The 16,186-nt window shown below is 43.7% G+C and overlaps 1 protein-coding gene across 1 annotated transcript in view; it reads left to right on the top strand.

The window, feature by feature from the left end:
- Positions 1 to 15,494, top strand: part of atp11a (ATPase phospholipid transporting 11A) — a 29,304-nt gene extending 13,810 nt beyond the window's left edge. Inside the window, exons 3-30 of the mRNA XM_076094541.1 lie at positions 139 to 228; positions 329 to 409; positions 503 to 610; positions 753 to 881; positions 989 to 1,092; positions 1,185 to 1,232; positions 1,490 to 1,554; positions 1,844 to 1,925; positions 2,319 to 2,469; positions 2,545 to 2,742; positions 2,828 to 2,941; positions 3,213 to 3,272; positions 3,363 to 3,529; positions 3,695 to 3,766; positions 3,952 to 4,025; positions 4,125 to 4,228; positions 4,341 to 4,522; positions 4,760 to 5,011; positions 5,126 to 5,303; positions 5,462 to 5,564; positions 5,688 to 5,833; positions 6,069 to 6,128; positions 6,229 to 6,356; positions 6,585 to 6,720; positions 9,223 to 9,288; positions 9,408 to 9,511; positions 9,636 to 9,801; positions 11,825 to 15,494. Coding sequence (XP_075950656.1) covers positions 139 to 228; positions 329 to 409; positions 503 to 610; positions 753 to 881; positions 989 to 1,092; positions 1,185 to 1,232; positions 1,490 to 1,554; positions 1,844 to 1,925; positions 2,319 to 2,469; positions 2,545 to 2,742; positions 2,828 to 2,941; positions 3,213 to 3,272; positions 3,363 to 3,529; positions 3,695 to 3,766; positions 3,952 to 4,025; positions 4,125 to 4,228; positions 4,341 to 4,522; positions 4,760 to 5,011; positions 5,126 to 5,303; positions 5,462 to 5,564; positions 5,688 to 5,833; positions 6,069 to 6,128; positions 6,229 to 6,356; positions 6,585 to 6,720; positions 9,223 to 9,288; positions 9,408 to 9,511; positions 9,636 to 9,801; positions 11,825 to 12,106 — 3,450 coding nt within the window. The 3' untranslated portion in view covers positions 12,107 to 15,494. The remainder of the gene's footprint in view (positions 1 to 138; positions 229 to 328; positions 410 to 502; positions 611 to 752; positions 882 to 988; positions 1,093 to 1,184; positions 1,233 to 1,489; positions 1,555 to 1,843; positions 1,926 to 2,318; positions 2,470 to 2,544; positions 2,743 to 2,827; positions 2,942 to 3,212; positions 3,273 to 3,362; positions 3,530 to 3,694; positions 3,767 to 3,951; positions 4,026 to 4,124; positions 4,229 to 4,340; positions 4,523 to 4,759; positions 5,012 to 5,125; positions 5,304 to 5,461; positions 5,565 to 5,687; positions 5,834 to 6,068; positions 6,129 to 6,228; positions 6,357 to 6,584; positions 6,721 to 9,222; positions 9,289 to 9,407; positions 9,512 to 9,635; positions 9,802 to 11,824) is intronic.
- Positions 15,495 to 16,186: the final 692 nt, after the last annotated feature.

Below are 16,186 nucleotides of genomic sequence, written 5' to 3'. Positions count from 1 at the left end.
AGGTCTTCATGGCTCTAAATATAGATGAATGTTTGTTCTGTGATACTGGGTTTATGTAAAGTCTACTCATGGTAAAATCAATTCAACAGCATCTTATCCTCTAATTTATTCCGACCCTTATTGTCTCATGTCTTCCAGTACACATTTTGGAACTTCGTCCCGAAGAATATGTTCGAGCAGTTCAGGAGAGTCGCCAACTTCTACTTTCTCATCATATTTCTGGTCCAGGTAAACGCTTTGTTCTTTTTTACTTTGACATTAATCTCAGACATTTGAGATGTATCTTCCCACTGCTTTTGTTTCTAAATGTCTCTGCGTGTCCCTCCAGCTGATCATCGACACTCCCACCAGTCCCATCACCAGCGGGCTGCCGCTCTTCTTTGTCATCACCGTCACCGCCATCAAACAGGTGAGACCCGGAGTGTTTTCACGACCGCTTTGATTGACGCAATTCCACCACAGCAGCCTTTACGTCCCGCTCCTCTGCGTCTCTCTCCGCCAGGGCTACGAGGACTGGTTGAGACACAAAGCGGACAACTCTGTCAACCAGTGTCCCGTCCACGTGGTGCAGCACGGGAAAGTAGTCCGCAAACAAAGTCGCAAGCTCAGGGTACGTGGTGTGCCACGGGATAAATCACTCTCACTCCATCTAGAGCTTTGGTGCATTTGTTTTACTGGCCCATGCCGAGGGATTTGAGAGCAATTCAGACTTAAATTAGAAATAAGACGCCTCTCCTCTGTCTGCGTCTCAGGTTGGAGACGTCGTCTCGGTGAAAGAAAATGAGACTTTTCCCTGCGACCTCATCCTTCTTTCTTCCTCTCGGGATGACGGGACCTGCTTTGTTACTACAGCCAGTCTGGACGGAGAGAGCAGCCACAAGGTGTGTACAGTGTGTGTGTTAATGCATTTCATCCAACCTGAGTCTTACGTCCCTCGGGTTAAGGCGGACAGTTTTCATTGCGAAGGTCTCCGTTCTCTCCTCTCTAGACATACTATGCGGTTCAGGACACGAGGGCTTACAACACTGAGAATGAGGTGGACTCCATCCACGCGACCATAGAATGTGAACAACCGCAGCCGGACCTGTACAAGTCAGTACAACACACACACACACACACACCTGGAAAACACTTGACAAATGTCTGAAACACGTCTTCTTTCCTGTTACGTCTCTCCTACACAGATTTGTGGGCCGTATCAACGTCTACATGGACAGTGAGCCGGTGGCCAGGTACTGTTATTTTCATTTGAAGACATTCTGAATTTTGCATTTTTTACTATAATAAATGGTTGAATTTTGTGTCAAAATGTGTCTCTAAATTAGTTTGAATTAGTTTCTTTTTACATTTGTCCTTGAGCAGGGGCGTAGTTTAAAGGACTTTGTTATTAGGTGGCAAACATCTACAAGGAGGAGAAGAATACAGCTGCAACACTTTCACAATAAGAGCGATCAAACAGTGTAACAATGAGCCGTTGTCTGTTTTTCAGGCCGCTAGGATCAGAAAACCTGCTGCTCAGAGGAGCCACGCTCAAGAACACTGAGTACATCTATGGTAATAGCACATGAAATACACTAATATGCCAGAAATAAAAGAAATATTCATCTATGAGTGAACAAACTAGCTTTTTCCAGAGCTTTCAACTGATTCTCACCGTCTTCGGATGGAGTTAGCTCAGTTGTCTTCAATTGAAGCATGGAACGTCGGCAGTCGTGTTTGCAAACTCGATACGCTGACGAAGACTGCTAGATGCGATTGAAAGCACGGGAAAAATCCAGCAATAGCACCTTGTTAAGATGTTGTTTAGTCAAAGAGTGAACATTCCTCTCTGCCTCCTTTTCAGCGGTGGCCATCTACACCGGTATGGAAACCAAGATGGCTCTCAACTACCAGTCCAAGACTCAGAAACGGTCTGCAGTGGAAAAGTAGGCTTTCACATATACATATTATAAACTTGTAAAGGTTACCACTCATATCTTTTTCCCAACCATCTCTTCACTGACTGAGAGTCCTTGTGTTGCACTGACTGGATCACTTCCCTTCCATCTGGCGTCTTGTATCCAGATGGCTTGTAGATATGAATGACTGGATGTGGATTACATTTACACTTGGCAACAGAGTGGGCCTGATTAATCCTTGGAATTGCATTTGTCTTCCTTTTGCCAAAATGGACTTGGCTCTGAGTAAATGCCTGTTATCTATTCTGACAAGAGCAGCGTGTTACAATCGAATCCAGTCTCTTTCATGTGCCAGATTTCTGTGTATGGACTAGAGGTATTCTTTGTGTTAATGTGGCCTCTTGTTGTCTCCCTCTGCAGGTCGATGAATGCCTACCTGATGGTCTACCTGTGCATCCTCATCAGCAAGGCGCTCATCAACACGGTGCTGAAATATGTGTGGCAGGCCGACCCCAACAGAGACGAGCCCTGGTACAACGACAGGACAGAAGCAGAGAGACAGAGACACATCGTGAGTCTGTTAATTATAATCCCTCAATTTAAAAAACAATTCTTCGTCCCCTCTTAACCTTCTCCTCTTCCTCAGGTGATCAGGGCGTTCACAGACTTCTTGGCCTTCATGGTTCTGTTCAACTACATCATCCCAGTCTCCATGTACGTCACTGTGGAGATGCAGAAGTTCCTGGGCTCCTATTTCATCATGTGGGACGATGAGATGTTCGACGAGGAGCTGGGGGAGCGAGCCGTGGTCAACACGTCGGACCTGAACGAGGAGCTGGGGCAGGTAGCGAAGAACACCTGGAACAGAAACGCAGAGAAGTCACGTAGAGACGTATCCGGCTGTAACTCGTATCCTGCTCTCTGTTCAGGTGGAGTATGTGTTCACAGACAAGACAGGGACTCTGACGGAGAACAACATGGAGTTCATCGAGTGCTGTGTGGACGGACACGTCTATGTACCTCACGCTATCTGTAACGGACAGGTAACAGCCCGATGGACCTTTGGGATTATTTATTTGCGTGCATATCTTTATTTTTTCTCACCACTCGCATTACGACAAACATTGTTTTCTCACTCTTTTTTATGATATTAGTACATGTTTGAAATAGAGACTCATTTTGCCTCAAAGAAAACTTGTCATCTTGTATCAATTATTCCTATTGATGCTCTTTGATCCACTGTTTTTCATTCATGTGGTTTTGCACATGTCCTCTCTTATTTAAATGTACTTTAGTTGTGTTTTTGTGTACTAGGTGATGCCTGGTGCAACAAGTATGGACATGATTGACACATCGCCAGGTCCCGGGGCCAGGGTGAGCATAGCCTCAGTCGTGAGTGTATTTATGTGTGTGTGTGTGTGTGTGTGTGCGTGAGGGTAACACTGTGTTGTCCGTCCTCCGCAGGAGCACGAGGAGCTGTTTTTCCGGGCGCTGTGTTTGTGCCACACGGTGCAGGTGAAGGAGGAGGAGACGGTGGACGGGATCAAGCAAGGCATCCACCAGGGCAAGTCCACTTCCTTCTACATCTCCTCATCTCCAGACGAGGTGGCGCTGGTGGAGGGCATGAAGAGGTGGAGCACACACACACAGACACACACACAATGTCAGTGATAATCAGACTTTTGAATTACGAACAAACCCATCTGCGCACACATAGCACATTTAGAAACATTTCGTCTTTTACATTAAGTAATGTCACCCAAATTCAAACAATGGTGCTTTGCTTTGTGCCGCAGACTCGGTTTCACCTATCTAAGACTGAAAGACAGTCACATGGAGATCTTGAACAGGGAGGATGAGATTGAGAGGTGAGTGTGTCCCTTAAGGACGATGTTGTTTATCGTGTCAGCTAAGATAAAGCCGATCATAATCCGATCCTTCTTTTATTCCTCTACTGTTTTTTGTCATTTCAGCCTGCTACAGTCACTGCTCACCTTAGTTTTAACTTGACCACAGGATCATTTTAATGTTAGTGTGTTTTATTTTTTTTTAGGTTTCAGCTGCTGGAGGTTTTGACATTCGACTCAGTCAGACGGAGGATGAGCGTCATTGTCAGGTCCAGCACTGGTAATACACGTCAAACTGTGAATATGCACGTGTATGATTAGGTTTATGTCCATGGATTCTTTCACACACTTCTTTTTTTGCTTCTGTGTGTGTGAGCAGGGGAGCTCTATCTGTTCTGTAAAGGTGCAGACTCCTCCATCTTCCCCAGGGTTGTATCAGGCAAGGTGGATCAGGTCAAAGCTCGGGTGGAGCACAACGCAGTGGTGAGAGCACACACACACACACACACACACACTATAATTTACCACTATAGATACTGTTGATTCTTCTTTGATGTCCCAGCCTCACCCAGTTTGACTCCCTCCTCTCCTCCAGGAGGGTCTGAGGACACTCTGTGTGGCCTATCGACCTCTGAGTCCCGAACAGTACCAGGAGGTTTGCCACCTGCTGAACGGGGCCAAGCTGGCACTACAGGACCGAGACAAACGACTGGCCGAGGCCTACGACATCATCGAGAAAGACCTGATACTGCTGGGAGCAACTGCTGTGGAGGACAGGTAGAGGATCTCTTTTACATTTCGCTGCATGTTATATAGAAACCTAGTCTATTATATCCACCACGCTTGCCCTTTTTGGATCTAAATGTGCTGCCCCACTTCTGAGAGTGAAGACAAGAGGCAGTTCAACCCTCCGATCGCACACTTGATACTGTTGATTTTATCTCCTAATGCGTACTTATAGAACACTAAAATGTTCTCTTTCTTTGTCTGTTTTCCTACTGTCCTGCACGCCAGGCTCCAGGAAAAAGCTGCAGACACCATTGAGTCCCTCCACCAGGCGGGTATGAAGGTGTGGGTGCTGACCGGTGACAAGATGGAGACGGCGGCCGCAACCTGCTATGCCAGCAAGCTGTTTCGCCGCAACACCCAGATCCTGGAGCTCACCACCAAACGCACCGAGGAGCAGAGCCTTCACGACGTCCTGTTTGACCTGAGCAGGACGGTGCTGAGGCAGCACGGAGGCATGACCAGGGACTCCTTCTCTGGGTGAGACAACAACCTGTTACATGCTTTAAATACTTTAAAATGAGAAGAAGCTGTATAGCATTTTTCTGGTCCCTTCTTTAAGTCCTGTATTTGACAGGTCTTCTGTTTGTCCAGTTTATCAGGTGACTGTACTGACTACGGTCTGATCATCGATGGAGCCACCCTCTCTGCGGTGATGAGGCCCGCCCAGGAGGACTCCAACTCGGGCAACTACAAAGAGATCTTCCTCGAAATCTGCCGCAACTGCAGCGCCGTGCTCTGCTGTCGAATGGCGCCGCTCCAGAAAGCCCAGGTACAAAGACACAGGCGTCAATCTGAACGAGTAGGACCGCTTTCACTCGTATCATTCAGACTTTAATCTTAAATGAAATATAAGCGATGCTTTGTGGTGATCTGCTAAGCTGCTGTAAGGAGTTAAAGGTCTGATGTCTCTTTCCTCGTATTTTCTAGATCGTGAAGCTGATCAAAGCCTCCAAGGAGCACCCGATCACGCTGGCCATTGGAGACGGAGCAAACGACGTCAGCATGATCCTAGAGGCCCACGTGGGCATCGGTTAGTACTCTGACACTTTTTGTCCGTCCTGCTAACAAGCTAACACGCTACATCCCCGTGAAAGTCAGCACCTTAACCTCACTCACCTCATGTGTGCAATGTATCCTTTATGTGCGTCTCAAGGCATCATGGGTAAGGAGGGTCGCCAGGCGGCGAGGAACAGCGACTACGCCATCCCGAAGTTCAAACACCTCAAGAAGATCCTGCTCGTCCATGGACACTATTACTACATACGCATCTCTGAGCTCGTGCAATACTTCTTCTACAAGGTACTGTGTCTGCTCATTTCATGTATGTGTGTAAATATATCTCAATTGACTTTCTTTCTTGAATTCAACTTCAACTAAGTTGAATTCTATCCATCCTATAATCGTTTAAGTTGCATGTTTTTAATGTCCGCAAGCTTTAGCAAGAACTTGCGACAAACAAACACTTTTAATCAGTTTGACAACTGCTAACCTGCTTCCTGCATTTATCTCTCATTTGTTTTCCTTCTTTTCCCAGAATGTCTGTTTCATCTTCCCCCAGTTCCTCTACCAGTTCTTCTGTGGCTTCTCACAACAGGTATGTACACACACACACACACACACACACACACTTACAAGTACACAAAGTAAACATAAGAAGTCAAATAATGCTTAATGCTCTCTGCTCGTCTCCACAGCCGCTGTACGATACAGCTTACTTGACTCTGTACAACATCAGCTTCACCTCGCTGCCCATTCTGCTCTACAGTCTCATCGAGCAGCACATTAACATGGACATCCTGAGAAAGGACCCGTCTCTCTATCGGTCAGTGTCGTTAGGCTCAGGTCATTTAGTATTTCAGTGTTCATAAGGCGCCTACATCAGCGATGTATTCATGAATTATTGCATTTAAAAGCTAAATCTAATTAGAATATTTTACGACAGTCATTTCTGGTTACGGTCCTCCCAAAGGCAGCTGATGTGGTATTGATTCAAATGTGAGGTAGTCAACATGAGTCATACTGTCTACTATCATCTCGTGTTTGTCTTCAGAGATATTGCTAAGAACTCGTTGCTGCGCTGGCCCATCTTCATATATTGGACTATCCTGGGCGTGTATGACGCCTTCGTGATGTTCTTCGGGTGCTACTTCCTGTTTGACAACACCACCTTCACCAGCAACGGACAGGTAACATCCACGTGTCAAAGTTTGGCTCCTTATGTTCAGTCTTGGACAAGAGAACATCTACAGGCTGCTTAGTGACGACATCATTTTTACAGTTTTTGCACCTAATTATTTTTAGTCCAGTTTGTAAGAGAAACCCATAAAAGTTATATGTTTTAATTTACATCAAATTGTGGGCTGCATGCTTTAATATAACATATTTAGTTTTTGATTAAGTACTATTATGATTTGTCGTGATGCAGTTCTCTACAAAACATATCGATCACATCTAATTTGCTGCTTGTCATTTGGCTTTTTCAGTGTCTTTAAGATGTTTTAAGTTTATTAATACATATAAACAAAGAACATTGTTCTTTGTGGTTTGAATCTCATCTTATTCTCACCTTTGTCATCACACAGGTTCAATGTGTTTTAACTGAAAGACACAGAATTGCTTTGAAAGTGGATTTCTTAGTGTGAAGCATCTGATAGATTCATTTTTAGCTTTTAGATTTTGTGTTGTCATTTTAACTCAGAACTTAAAGAGGTCTAACTTGTAGGTTAGTCAATAGGAAATAAATGAGTTAATAAAAAGACGGTGCAGGTGGACTTACACCTGTTGGTATGAACTTTAAAAGATGATAAACGTTCTCCCATTCACATCCAAGAAGCGACAGCATGGCGGGTTTCCATCTCTCTCTGTGTTTCTCTATTTGTTTCTGTTCATTTTCGAGCAGCGTTGCTCTCACAGTGACCACTGCTTTGAGTTGCTTTGTTTCACTTGTTTTATGCATTGGATTTTTATTCTTCTCCAGCCACAGAACTGTTGTTTCTTTTCTTATGATTTCCTTCTTCTGGCCTTCTCCTCTTCTCTCTCTCTTCCTCTTCCTCTTACCTTTGTGTTGCTTTTTCTTTTTTGCTTCTCTTTCCTCCTCCCAGCTAATGACAACCAACACACAGATGGTAAGCCTGTCCCTGTCTCTCTGTCATCTCTCCCTAGTTTCAGTTTCCAATTTCCTGTTTGGTCCCGTCTCACAGCCTGATACTAAACCTCTCGTCCTCCATCCACCGTTCATCTCACGTTAGTGCTTGCTGTAGGCGTTTGTGTAGTGACCCATGCTCATGTGTCCAGGTCTTAATGTAGCGATCCAACGCTGTACATTCTGTGTGCATCGTGTGTGTGTGTGTGTGTGTGTGTGTGTGTGCGTGTGTGTGTGTGTGTGTTAAAAGCAGGGGATAAATGAATGGAGAGAAAGAGTTGCACTCCTACGTCCATTACATGCCATTTGAGACATTCGGTCATCTTTCTAATCTAATTGTCCCTTTAGAGCAGAAGAACATTGTCACATTTGCCATCAGGACTATTTATAGGCTTATTTGTAAAGAAATAACGGAGAGCGGTCGTTTCTTATATATTTACAGAAAGTAAAAGGAAATTAGGTACATTTGCGTATGTCAACAGCTGCACAGCAAAACACCAGAACAATGAAAAGCACTTTTAACAGATCAGTGTTGTAAGGTTCCATGAGAAGCAAAGTCCAGGACCAATCCAGTGCCTCACTGTTATCATATCTCTGTAATTCTACTTTTAATGACAGCAATCCAAACATGTTTTAGTGTCTTCCGTTGGTACTTTTGATGGCTTATAATGGGACCACAGTCTGGGGTTACAAAGTAACTTGTAAAGTCTGTTTATCAGTCGTAACTGATTTCATTTATCACCATCACATCATCATTACAACCACCACATATTCAGGTGGCTTTGAAAAGCTTCATTTTGCATCTCTTCATGCTCGTCGTAATTTATTGATACATCACATCTCTAATTCTTTCTCCCGGATTAAGGACATTTAAGGAAACTGTTATATATATTAATGCTTCTTTGGGTGAAAGTCTAAATAACGCCTTTGATCCTGTGATCATCTTAATCCTATTCTGTCAGGATTATTATGGAAAAACACTCTTTTATAATTACTGTAAAGATGACTGCTAGCAATACTATCTGTCTCATGTCAGTAGCATTGTGAGCTACGTTATTAATAATTAAGACCACATTTCCCATAAACCCTGCAGCCTTCGGTCATAAAGAGCAGAGAGCCTTTCAGATCACTTTCTCATCAGCTGAAATAGATTTTTATATTGCTCTTTCACTTTCTGCGCTTCCCAGAAGAGTTTAAAGTTGAATTGCGATAATGAAGTTTACTGTTTTTGCTGTAAAGCAACACAAAAAGCTTTCCTTCCAAATCTTGCGTAGAGATGACATCACTGCTGCTGGTTGTATTTAAGTCCCCTCATCTCACCTGTTTCCCACCCATCAGGAATCTGACAATCTATTCTTCACCTGACTGTTGCCGTCTGAGCACCCTGCCATCTGTTTGATTGATTGATTTCCTTATTGAGTACCTGCACTTCAGTTTATCTGTGTCCCATATCAACACCAGGCCCGTAGAGTCACCTCGAATATGATTTGACTTAACAAGAACAGAAGTCGGCGTCACTAACAGCATCTGTTGTTTGCCTCTGCAGATGTTTGGAAACTGGACATTTGGGACGCTCGTCTTCACTGTGCTGGTCTTCACTGTTACATTCAAGGTAACCACACACGCACATTCAGTCCGCACAGTGTCTGCACTCACTGGTATCATTAGAGTGAGCTGTGGCGTTTGACAGGTGGAAGGTTTGCTCTCTCAGCTCTCCCCTCTCTCCTGTAGTTGGCTCTAGATACTCATTACTGGACTTGGATCAACCATTTTGTCATCTGGGGCTCGCTGATTTTCTTTGTGGTCTTCTCTCTGCTGTGGGGAGGAATCATCTGGTAAGCTAATGTAGATAGATAATGTCGGCACGATTTAATGTAACAGCCTGACACCTAATAAGCTACTGAGAAAAAATACATTTATTTTCTCTATTTCGCTGCCTCCTCTCCTCTCTCCTCACAGGCCTTTCCTCAACTACCAGAGGATGTACTATGTGTTCATGCAGATGTTGTCCAGTGGTCCGGCCTGGCTCAGCATAATCCTTCTGATAACAGCCAGTCTGCTGCCAGATGTGGTGAAGAAGGTCATCTGCAGGACGCTGTGGCCTACCACGACTGAACGCATACAGGTGGGTGCATACTCGTACATATTTTTAAATCTAAACCTCTATTTGTCAAATGAATTACATTGTTTTGGGAATAATTACTAATCAAATCTTTTCCTTCAAGCTCAGGTAAAACAGCGCCCTCTGCTTGTCGTGTTTCATAAATCAATTTAGCACATTTACCTCTAAACTTTGCAAAGAACTAGACGTTGGCAACACTGAAAGTGGTATAAATTCAATTCAATATCTAATTAAAGCTTTGTAGACACACGTATAATACTGTTTATTAACTGTGTGTGTGTGTGTGTGTGTGTGTGTGTGTGCGTGTGTGTGTGTGTGAAATGTCTAACTGGTGACTGTGGGTCAGCAGATGTACACTGGCTTTGGCTACGTCCCTACTCTGTTGGATGTAAGTCAGTAAGCCTCTCTGTCGGTCCGTGTGCAGTGCTCCTTTATCTCTTAATTAAAAAAAAAAAAGAGATTCAAAATAAATTTGGATTTCCATCAACCCTGGTTTGTAGTCGATGTGTAGCCTGTTAAATAGGTTTGAACTTCTTCCTTCATGTCTTAACCTGCTCCTTTCTCTTCACCTTCCTTATGACTGTGGTGGTGGAGAGCTAATGACCAGCCTCCTCAACCCTCTCCAGATATGGCTTTACGTTCCCACGTCTGTAAATGTGAACTTTCACGTGGCATTTTGAAAAGATCACCAGAGCTTTAACTCTCCCTCCTCCCTCTTCCTTCTGTCCTCTGACTTCCTGGTTCCTCCCTTCGTCCTCTCCTCCCTCTGGTTCTCCTCCGTGGCAGACTAAGCGTCGGTGCCTCGCCTCCGAGCCCTCCACCATCTTTATGCTGTCTCAGACCTCCAGCAGAATGAGTTTCTAACCCAGCCCTCCCAGAGGTGACCCTCTGCCTTCCCTCCTGTCTGTAACCTGTAAACAATCCTCTTTATTCCTTTTTTTTGTATCCTCTTACTTTCTCCCTGCTGCTGTTCTGCATGAAGCGACTCTTTTGTTAGTGATCGCATGCCAGTGATGATGTTAGACTGTGTGTGTTTTAATGTTGTATGCGTGTGTGTGTGTGTGTGTGTGTGTGTCCACAGCGTGTGAAGGATAATAGAGGGTCTGAGAGGGCCCTGACCTACCAGAGCTCTGTCACCTTACTAGATGGAATAGCTGTCACAGAAGCCTAGAGGGCTTCGGCACGGTAAAACACACACCCTGCTACTGTGTGTGTGTGTGTGTGTGTAATGGTAACGGTGGGTGATGTTAACATCCTGCAGTGATGGGGTTTACTTTGCCGTGGTGAGAAGTTTCACAGATTTGAGAGTTTTCCCTGACTAACACATGGGTGGAGTGTGAGCGTGCGTGAGGGTCTTGAAAGTTCGGTGATCTTATAATCCTCCAGGTATCGACTAAAGCGCTCGCATCCTGTCGGGTGATTGTTTACACGGAGCTCTGGCGCCCTCTAGTGACACATTCCGAACACACAGTCGGACTGAACATTCGTGCATGTTTCCAACTGCATGGTTGTTTTTGCCTCTTTTTATGCTGCTGTATGGCGTTCCAGTATTTATTTATGTGTACTTCATTTGCTCTGGCTGCATTGTGTCTGAACAGGTTGGACAGGATAGTATCATCACAGCTGGCCTATTAGATTAACGCACTTTATTAATTAAATCATACAAATAATTGAATTGTCTGCTGACGCAGGTTCAGGTTACTGACAGAGGAAAGCCTCTTGCTTTTTGCAGTAGCTCATTTGGCCTTTGTCCCGCCTCCAGCCATAACCTCCTTTAATCTCTTCTCCTAATCACTGAAGATAGTATTCTATACTGTAGCACTAAGATTTCCATTCATTAAAACTAAGGCCAAACCATGAAGAACTAGAAGACTAAAGGTACACAAATGTATCTACAGTTTGATTTCTGGCCAGCTGGGATAACAATGTCTCCTCCATGAATCTCCTCCATTGGCCCTCTACAGTAAACATGTATTCTTCTCTGTTTTCACTTTGTTGTCTCCTTTTCCTCCCTCTCTACACACAGAATGCTGATAAACTCTACGAGGGCCAGCTGTCCGAGTTCACCCCCCTGGCGTCCCTCCACGCCCCGTCCAAGGCTGGCAGCCTCCGGCGAGGCTCGGGCAACCAAAGGAACGCCCCGAACCCTCGAAGGTCTGAACCCTTTACCAAGAAAATCATGTTCACGCGCTGGCAAAGAACGCCAGACTACAGCACCTTCGCCCCCCTCCTCCGATTCGCCGATGGCTCCCGCCACTCGAAGCAGGGGCACGCCTACAGCGGGGCGGGGCCAGAGACCTCAGTCTAGTTTATTTCTGTCTGGTGTTTTTTTACTTCTATTCTGATATCAGATACAATAGCATCCATTTGGAGTTGAACTCAACGAAGGGATAATTTAACAGGTCACTGGAAAGTAAAGTTACACAAAAAGTAACTCAAACTAATTTATTTATGTTCCTGGAGTCGAATAACTGACTACGATGCTAATAGCAGGTAATCCATCTCTGGGGGGTTACAATGAAAGTGAACTTCACAACTGCTCTCAAGTCAGCAGCCAAGTATGGCACAAAGCACGATGGGACGGCTCTGGGAGGGACTCCATCCGCAGGGGCCTCGCTCGCCGCCACAACGTGCAAAGGGCTCAGCGTACTGATGTCACAACAAAACAGACTCCAGAGCTTTGATATCTTAAAAAGAAATATGTGCACTGGCCCTTTACGCCTGCCTGCCTGCCTTTGATAGCTGGCAGTGTACTTTACTCCATGTTAAAGGATTTATATGACTTTTTAAAGAACATTAATGATGTGTTGTGATTGCGCTGCTGATGAAGACAGCAACAGCGCTTTAGCCAGCTCGAGCTTTCTCTGACCAAACATTTCCTTTTTCTTCATTCCTTCCATCTCTCTCTTTCTCGCTCTGCCTCTTTTCAGGACTAACTGGTGTTGCCTGTGTGCAAACATATTATCCCGAAATACTCCCTAGGACTCTACGACATTGTAAGGAGGGCTGCAGTAGAGCAGTAGCGCCTAAGTGTTGGAGGAGTGGATCTAAAATGGTCTTTTTATCGTCTTAGTAAAAACTTAAAGAAAGAAAGAAAGACCCACTTTAGCTGCACATCCAACACTTGAGCTTTCAAACTCCCATGTAGCTAGTCTGGAGTGATTAGTGGAAGAGATGTGTGTTCGCTAGCAGTTGTGTTAGTTTGTTACATATATCTCTGCAGGATCCCTTTCTGTCTTGTTGTCTTTGAAGCACTTTAACTGTAGACCTTCCTCTTACATGTATCAATAGTGCTGTACACAGAGCTGTTCATGGTAGAAGCGGCTGACGGCTTCCCAGCTGTTTCTCCACGCCTTAATGTCACCTTGTAAATACCACATTCTCTTGACCTTTTACCAAAGAAACAAAAATACAATTTGGCGCCCTTTAGACATCGACTGCTGTATATAATGTAGCGCTAAGTGTGTGAGCTATAGGTCGATGTACACACTCGCGGTTCTGTAAAACACCAAATGAAAGTGGCCAGCAGAAAGAAAATGAAAGTTAGTATGATGGTAGAAAAATACAGCTCTCTAAATTAGATGTTAGATGACTGTTTTAACTTGCATTCACTTTCCTCAAAGCACCTTAAAAGTGATCACGCAAAGCCTGATTCTATCCAGTGCCCCAGACTGCTTGATGCCTTAAATGAAAGCACAGCTTCTCTGAGATTTGGTATCGATCTTCTCACCTGATTGTTTGATGGAAAGCAAATAAGTGTATCACCCCAAATGTCAAACTATTTGAGGTTGGTACAGCTAAGATATAAAAGGAAACTTTATGCACCCATAGAGTGCATAAATATCTACAAGAGTCGAATGAGATTCTCTCCCTTGAAAAGGGTCGTCTCTGAATTCTGTCTCACACTTTCCTGCTTCAACATTTAACCTCTCTGTCTTTCTTTCTAGCTGTCTCTCTCTCTCTCTCTTTCTGTCTCTCTCTCTCTCATTCTCCCTGTGCTGAAGTGATGCTGACGTGGGAGTTATCCTACCTCTGTGAGAGCCGCCTCCACCCGCCTGACCATGCTCTTCCTGTGTCCCCCTCTGCATCTTCTCGGCCATCCATCTATCCATCTATCATTGTGAGACAGAGTAGAAAATATGTTTGTTTTTTTATCGTACTTCTCTGAACCAAAGCCTTGTTGCTGCTCGAGATACTTTTAGCTGCTTTACATTAGGTGCCTTGTGGTAGTCTCTCTCTCTCTCTCTGCTGAACTGTCTTTGCTTGCTTTATGGTAAATCTACGACTAATAAGAGGCATTTGGACCGTACGAACACAGATGATGGATGAACGGATGCATGACTGAGAGAATGGATACGTGAGTGAAATGTATCATGCTGTCCAAGAAGACTTAATCAGAACTGAAACTGAACTGGTCGGAGCACACTGGAAATATACATGTTGGATGTGATGTTGTCTTCAACCTTTATTTGAATGAGATAGAAAACTTGAAGAGCTCCGTACGATCGCTCAAAATGACATATGGGATTTTGTTTTTGTTGATATTCTGCAGTTTCCTTCTAATTTATCATCTCTGACTTCTCAAAATGTGGGTTTCAATATATTTCAATCTATTTCAATATTTATATAAAATCAACATATTGTTGGATTCTGTGGTAAAAATCCACAGAATTTCAACTTCGGTTGCGTATTAAAGGGTCAATTGTAAAAAAAAAAGCAACCTCTAGTTGTAGCTGACCGTGCACATTGGAACTGCATTCTACCAAAGATATATTCTCCATGAAAACCTTTCACAGTGAAGTCTGTGGATCTCTATCTGCATCAATACCTAAAGTTCAATTATCGCCTTGCATGTGATGAAAAACGTGTTTGCAGAACACTTGCCATGTGGTAGTGAATTAGTATTATGATGTTTTGCATCCAAAAGTAATTATAATTATTGTTATTGCCATCCACAAACGAATCCACCAAATCGTTTATTATGGGAGACGCTGTTCTAATTATTGTAATTAGTCTTTCTGAGTTGAGTAAAACACTTTCAACCACAAACAGACAATTCTTTATGATTGGAGTTTTGGCACTTAAAAAGCATCTGGAAGTCAGAATATCCTAATTATTGCCATAAACCCCGCTTCTCTGTGGGAGGTGATCTGTCCAAGAGATAGTCAGGTCCTTCCTGTCTCTCTGTCTGTCTGTGGAATCCACAGAATGTTTGCATAGCTTTAATGCTTTAATAATGAACCCCGTGCACTGGACATCACCTGACTGAGGATTGGCACTCTGCTGTAGAAACTTCCAACGCCATTAACGGTGGATTTAAGATCTTACTGTCCCGATCGCTCTTCGTCCTAACTGTCCCGATCTTTCAACCTCACCTAAACTGACAGCCTTCGAACAGAATGTTATCTTTCTCTTTTACAATGTATTATTGTACAGTGTTATATTTCTCATAACCAACAGTATCTGTAAATCGCTGTACACTCAGATACAGTATATATATATATATATATACAATATATATAAATGTAGTTATGTTAATTGATGTACAGTTTTGGGGTCTTTTTATATACAGTTTTTAACAGAGTCATATCAAGATTTACTTGTGGATTTTTTTGCCAACATTTCTGTAGCTATTGATGGCAAACAACTGTACATTTGCTTGAAAATAAAAGTGGGAATATAAAAATCTGAAATAATGTGATTTTTGTTGTTATTTTCAGCTGCACTTCATGCCTCGGCCACAGGGATGCAGTAGAGTATTTCTGCTGAAGACCTTTCTGAGGCCTTTAAAGTTCAAAGTTGACGAATCAAACGCACCTGAAGAGTTTCTAAATATCTGGAGCTGATGAGATACAATCAAAAGGATATTTCACGAGTAGAGTTTAGAGCATTTAGCCAACCTGTGCTCGCATATGCTGCTCAAACTAAACTACCAGCTGTGCTGTAAATGACACTCATGAAATGGTTAAAGAAAAGAGACAATTTTTAGATTTAATGTGTTCCCCAAAGTTGCTCCAGGGCTGCCGTCTGCACCATCTGAGGACGTCAACAAGATTAGGATGGAGGTTTCGGAGCGATTTGGATTCTCTTCATCCTTTTCACTTCTCGTCTGCGCTGATCTTCCACGTCCTCTCCTCCACAGCTGGCAGCCGATGAGACCTGCTAGTGTGTCTGACAAGGATGGAGAAATATCTAGGGCAACACTGTCAAGAGGTGAAATGTGGGGAAGATGAAGAAATATGAAAAGTAGATGGTGAAAAGTGGTTGTGCATTTCATTTGTGGTTGCACAGACCTCTATTACCATCGCCAAGATGGATTTTCTTCAGTCGCTAAATTGCAATGACTCATTCAATCATTTTAAAACAGAGCAGAGCGATCAAAGTCTCA

The sequence above is a fragment of the Anarhichas minor genome, unplaced genomic scaffold (genome assembly GCF_050575085.1).
Source record: "Anarhichas minor isolate MPS153535 unplaced genomic scaffold, ASM5057508v1 ptg000018l, whole genome shotgun sequence".
Classification (NCBI taxonomy): domain Eukaryota; kingdom Metazoa; phylum Chordata; class Actinopteri; order Perciformes; family Anarhichadidae; genus Anarhichas; species Anarhichas minor.
This window is presented reverse-complemented; position numbering and strand designations above follow the sequence as displayed.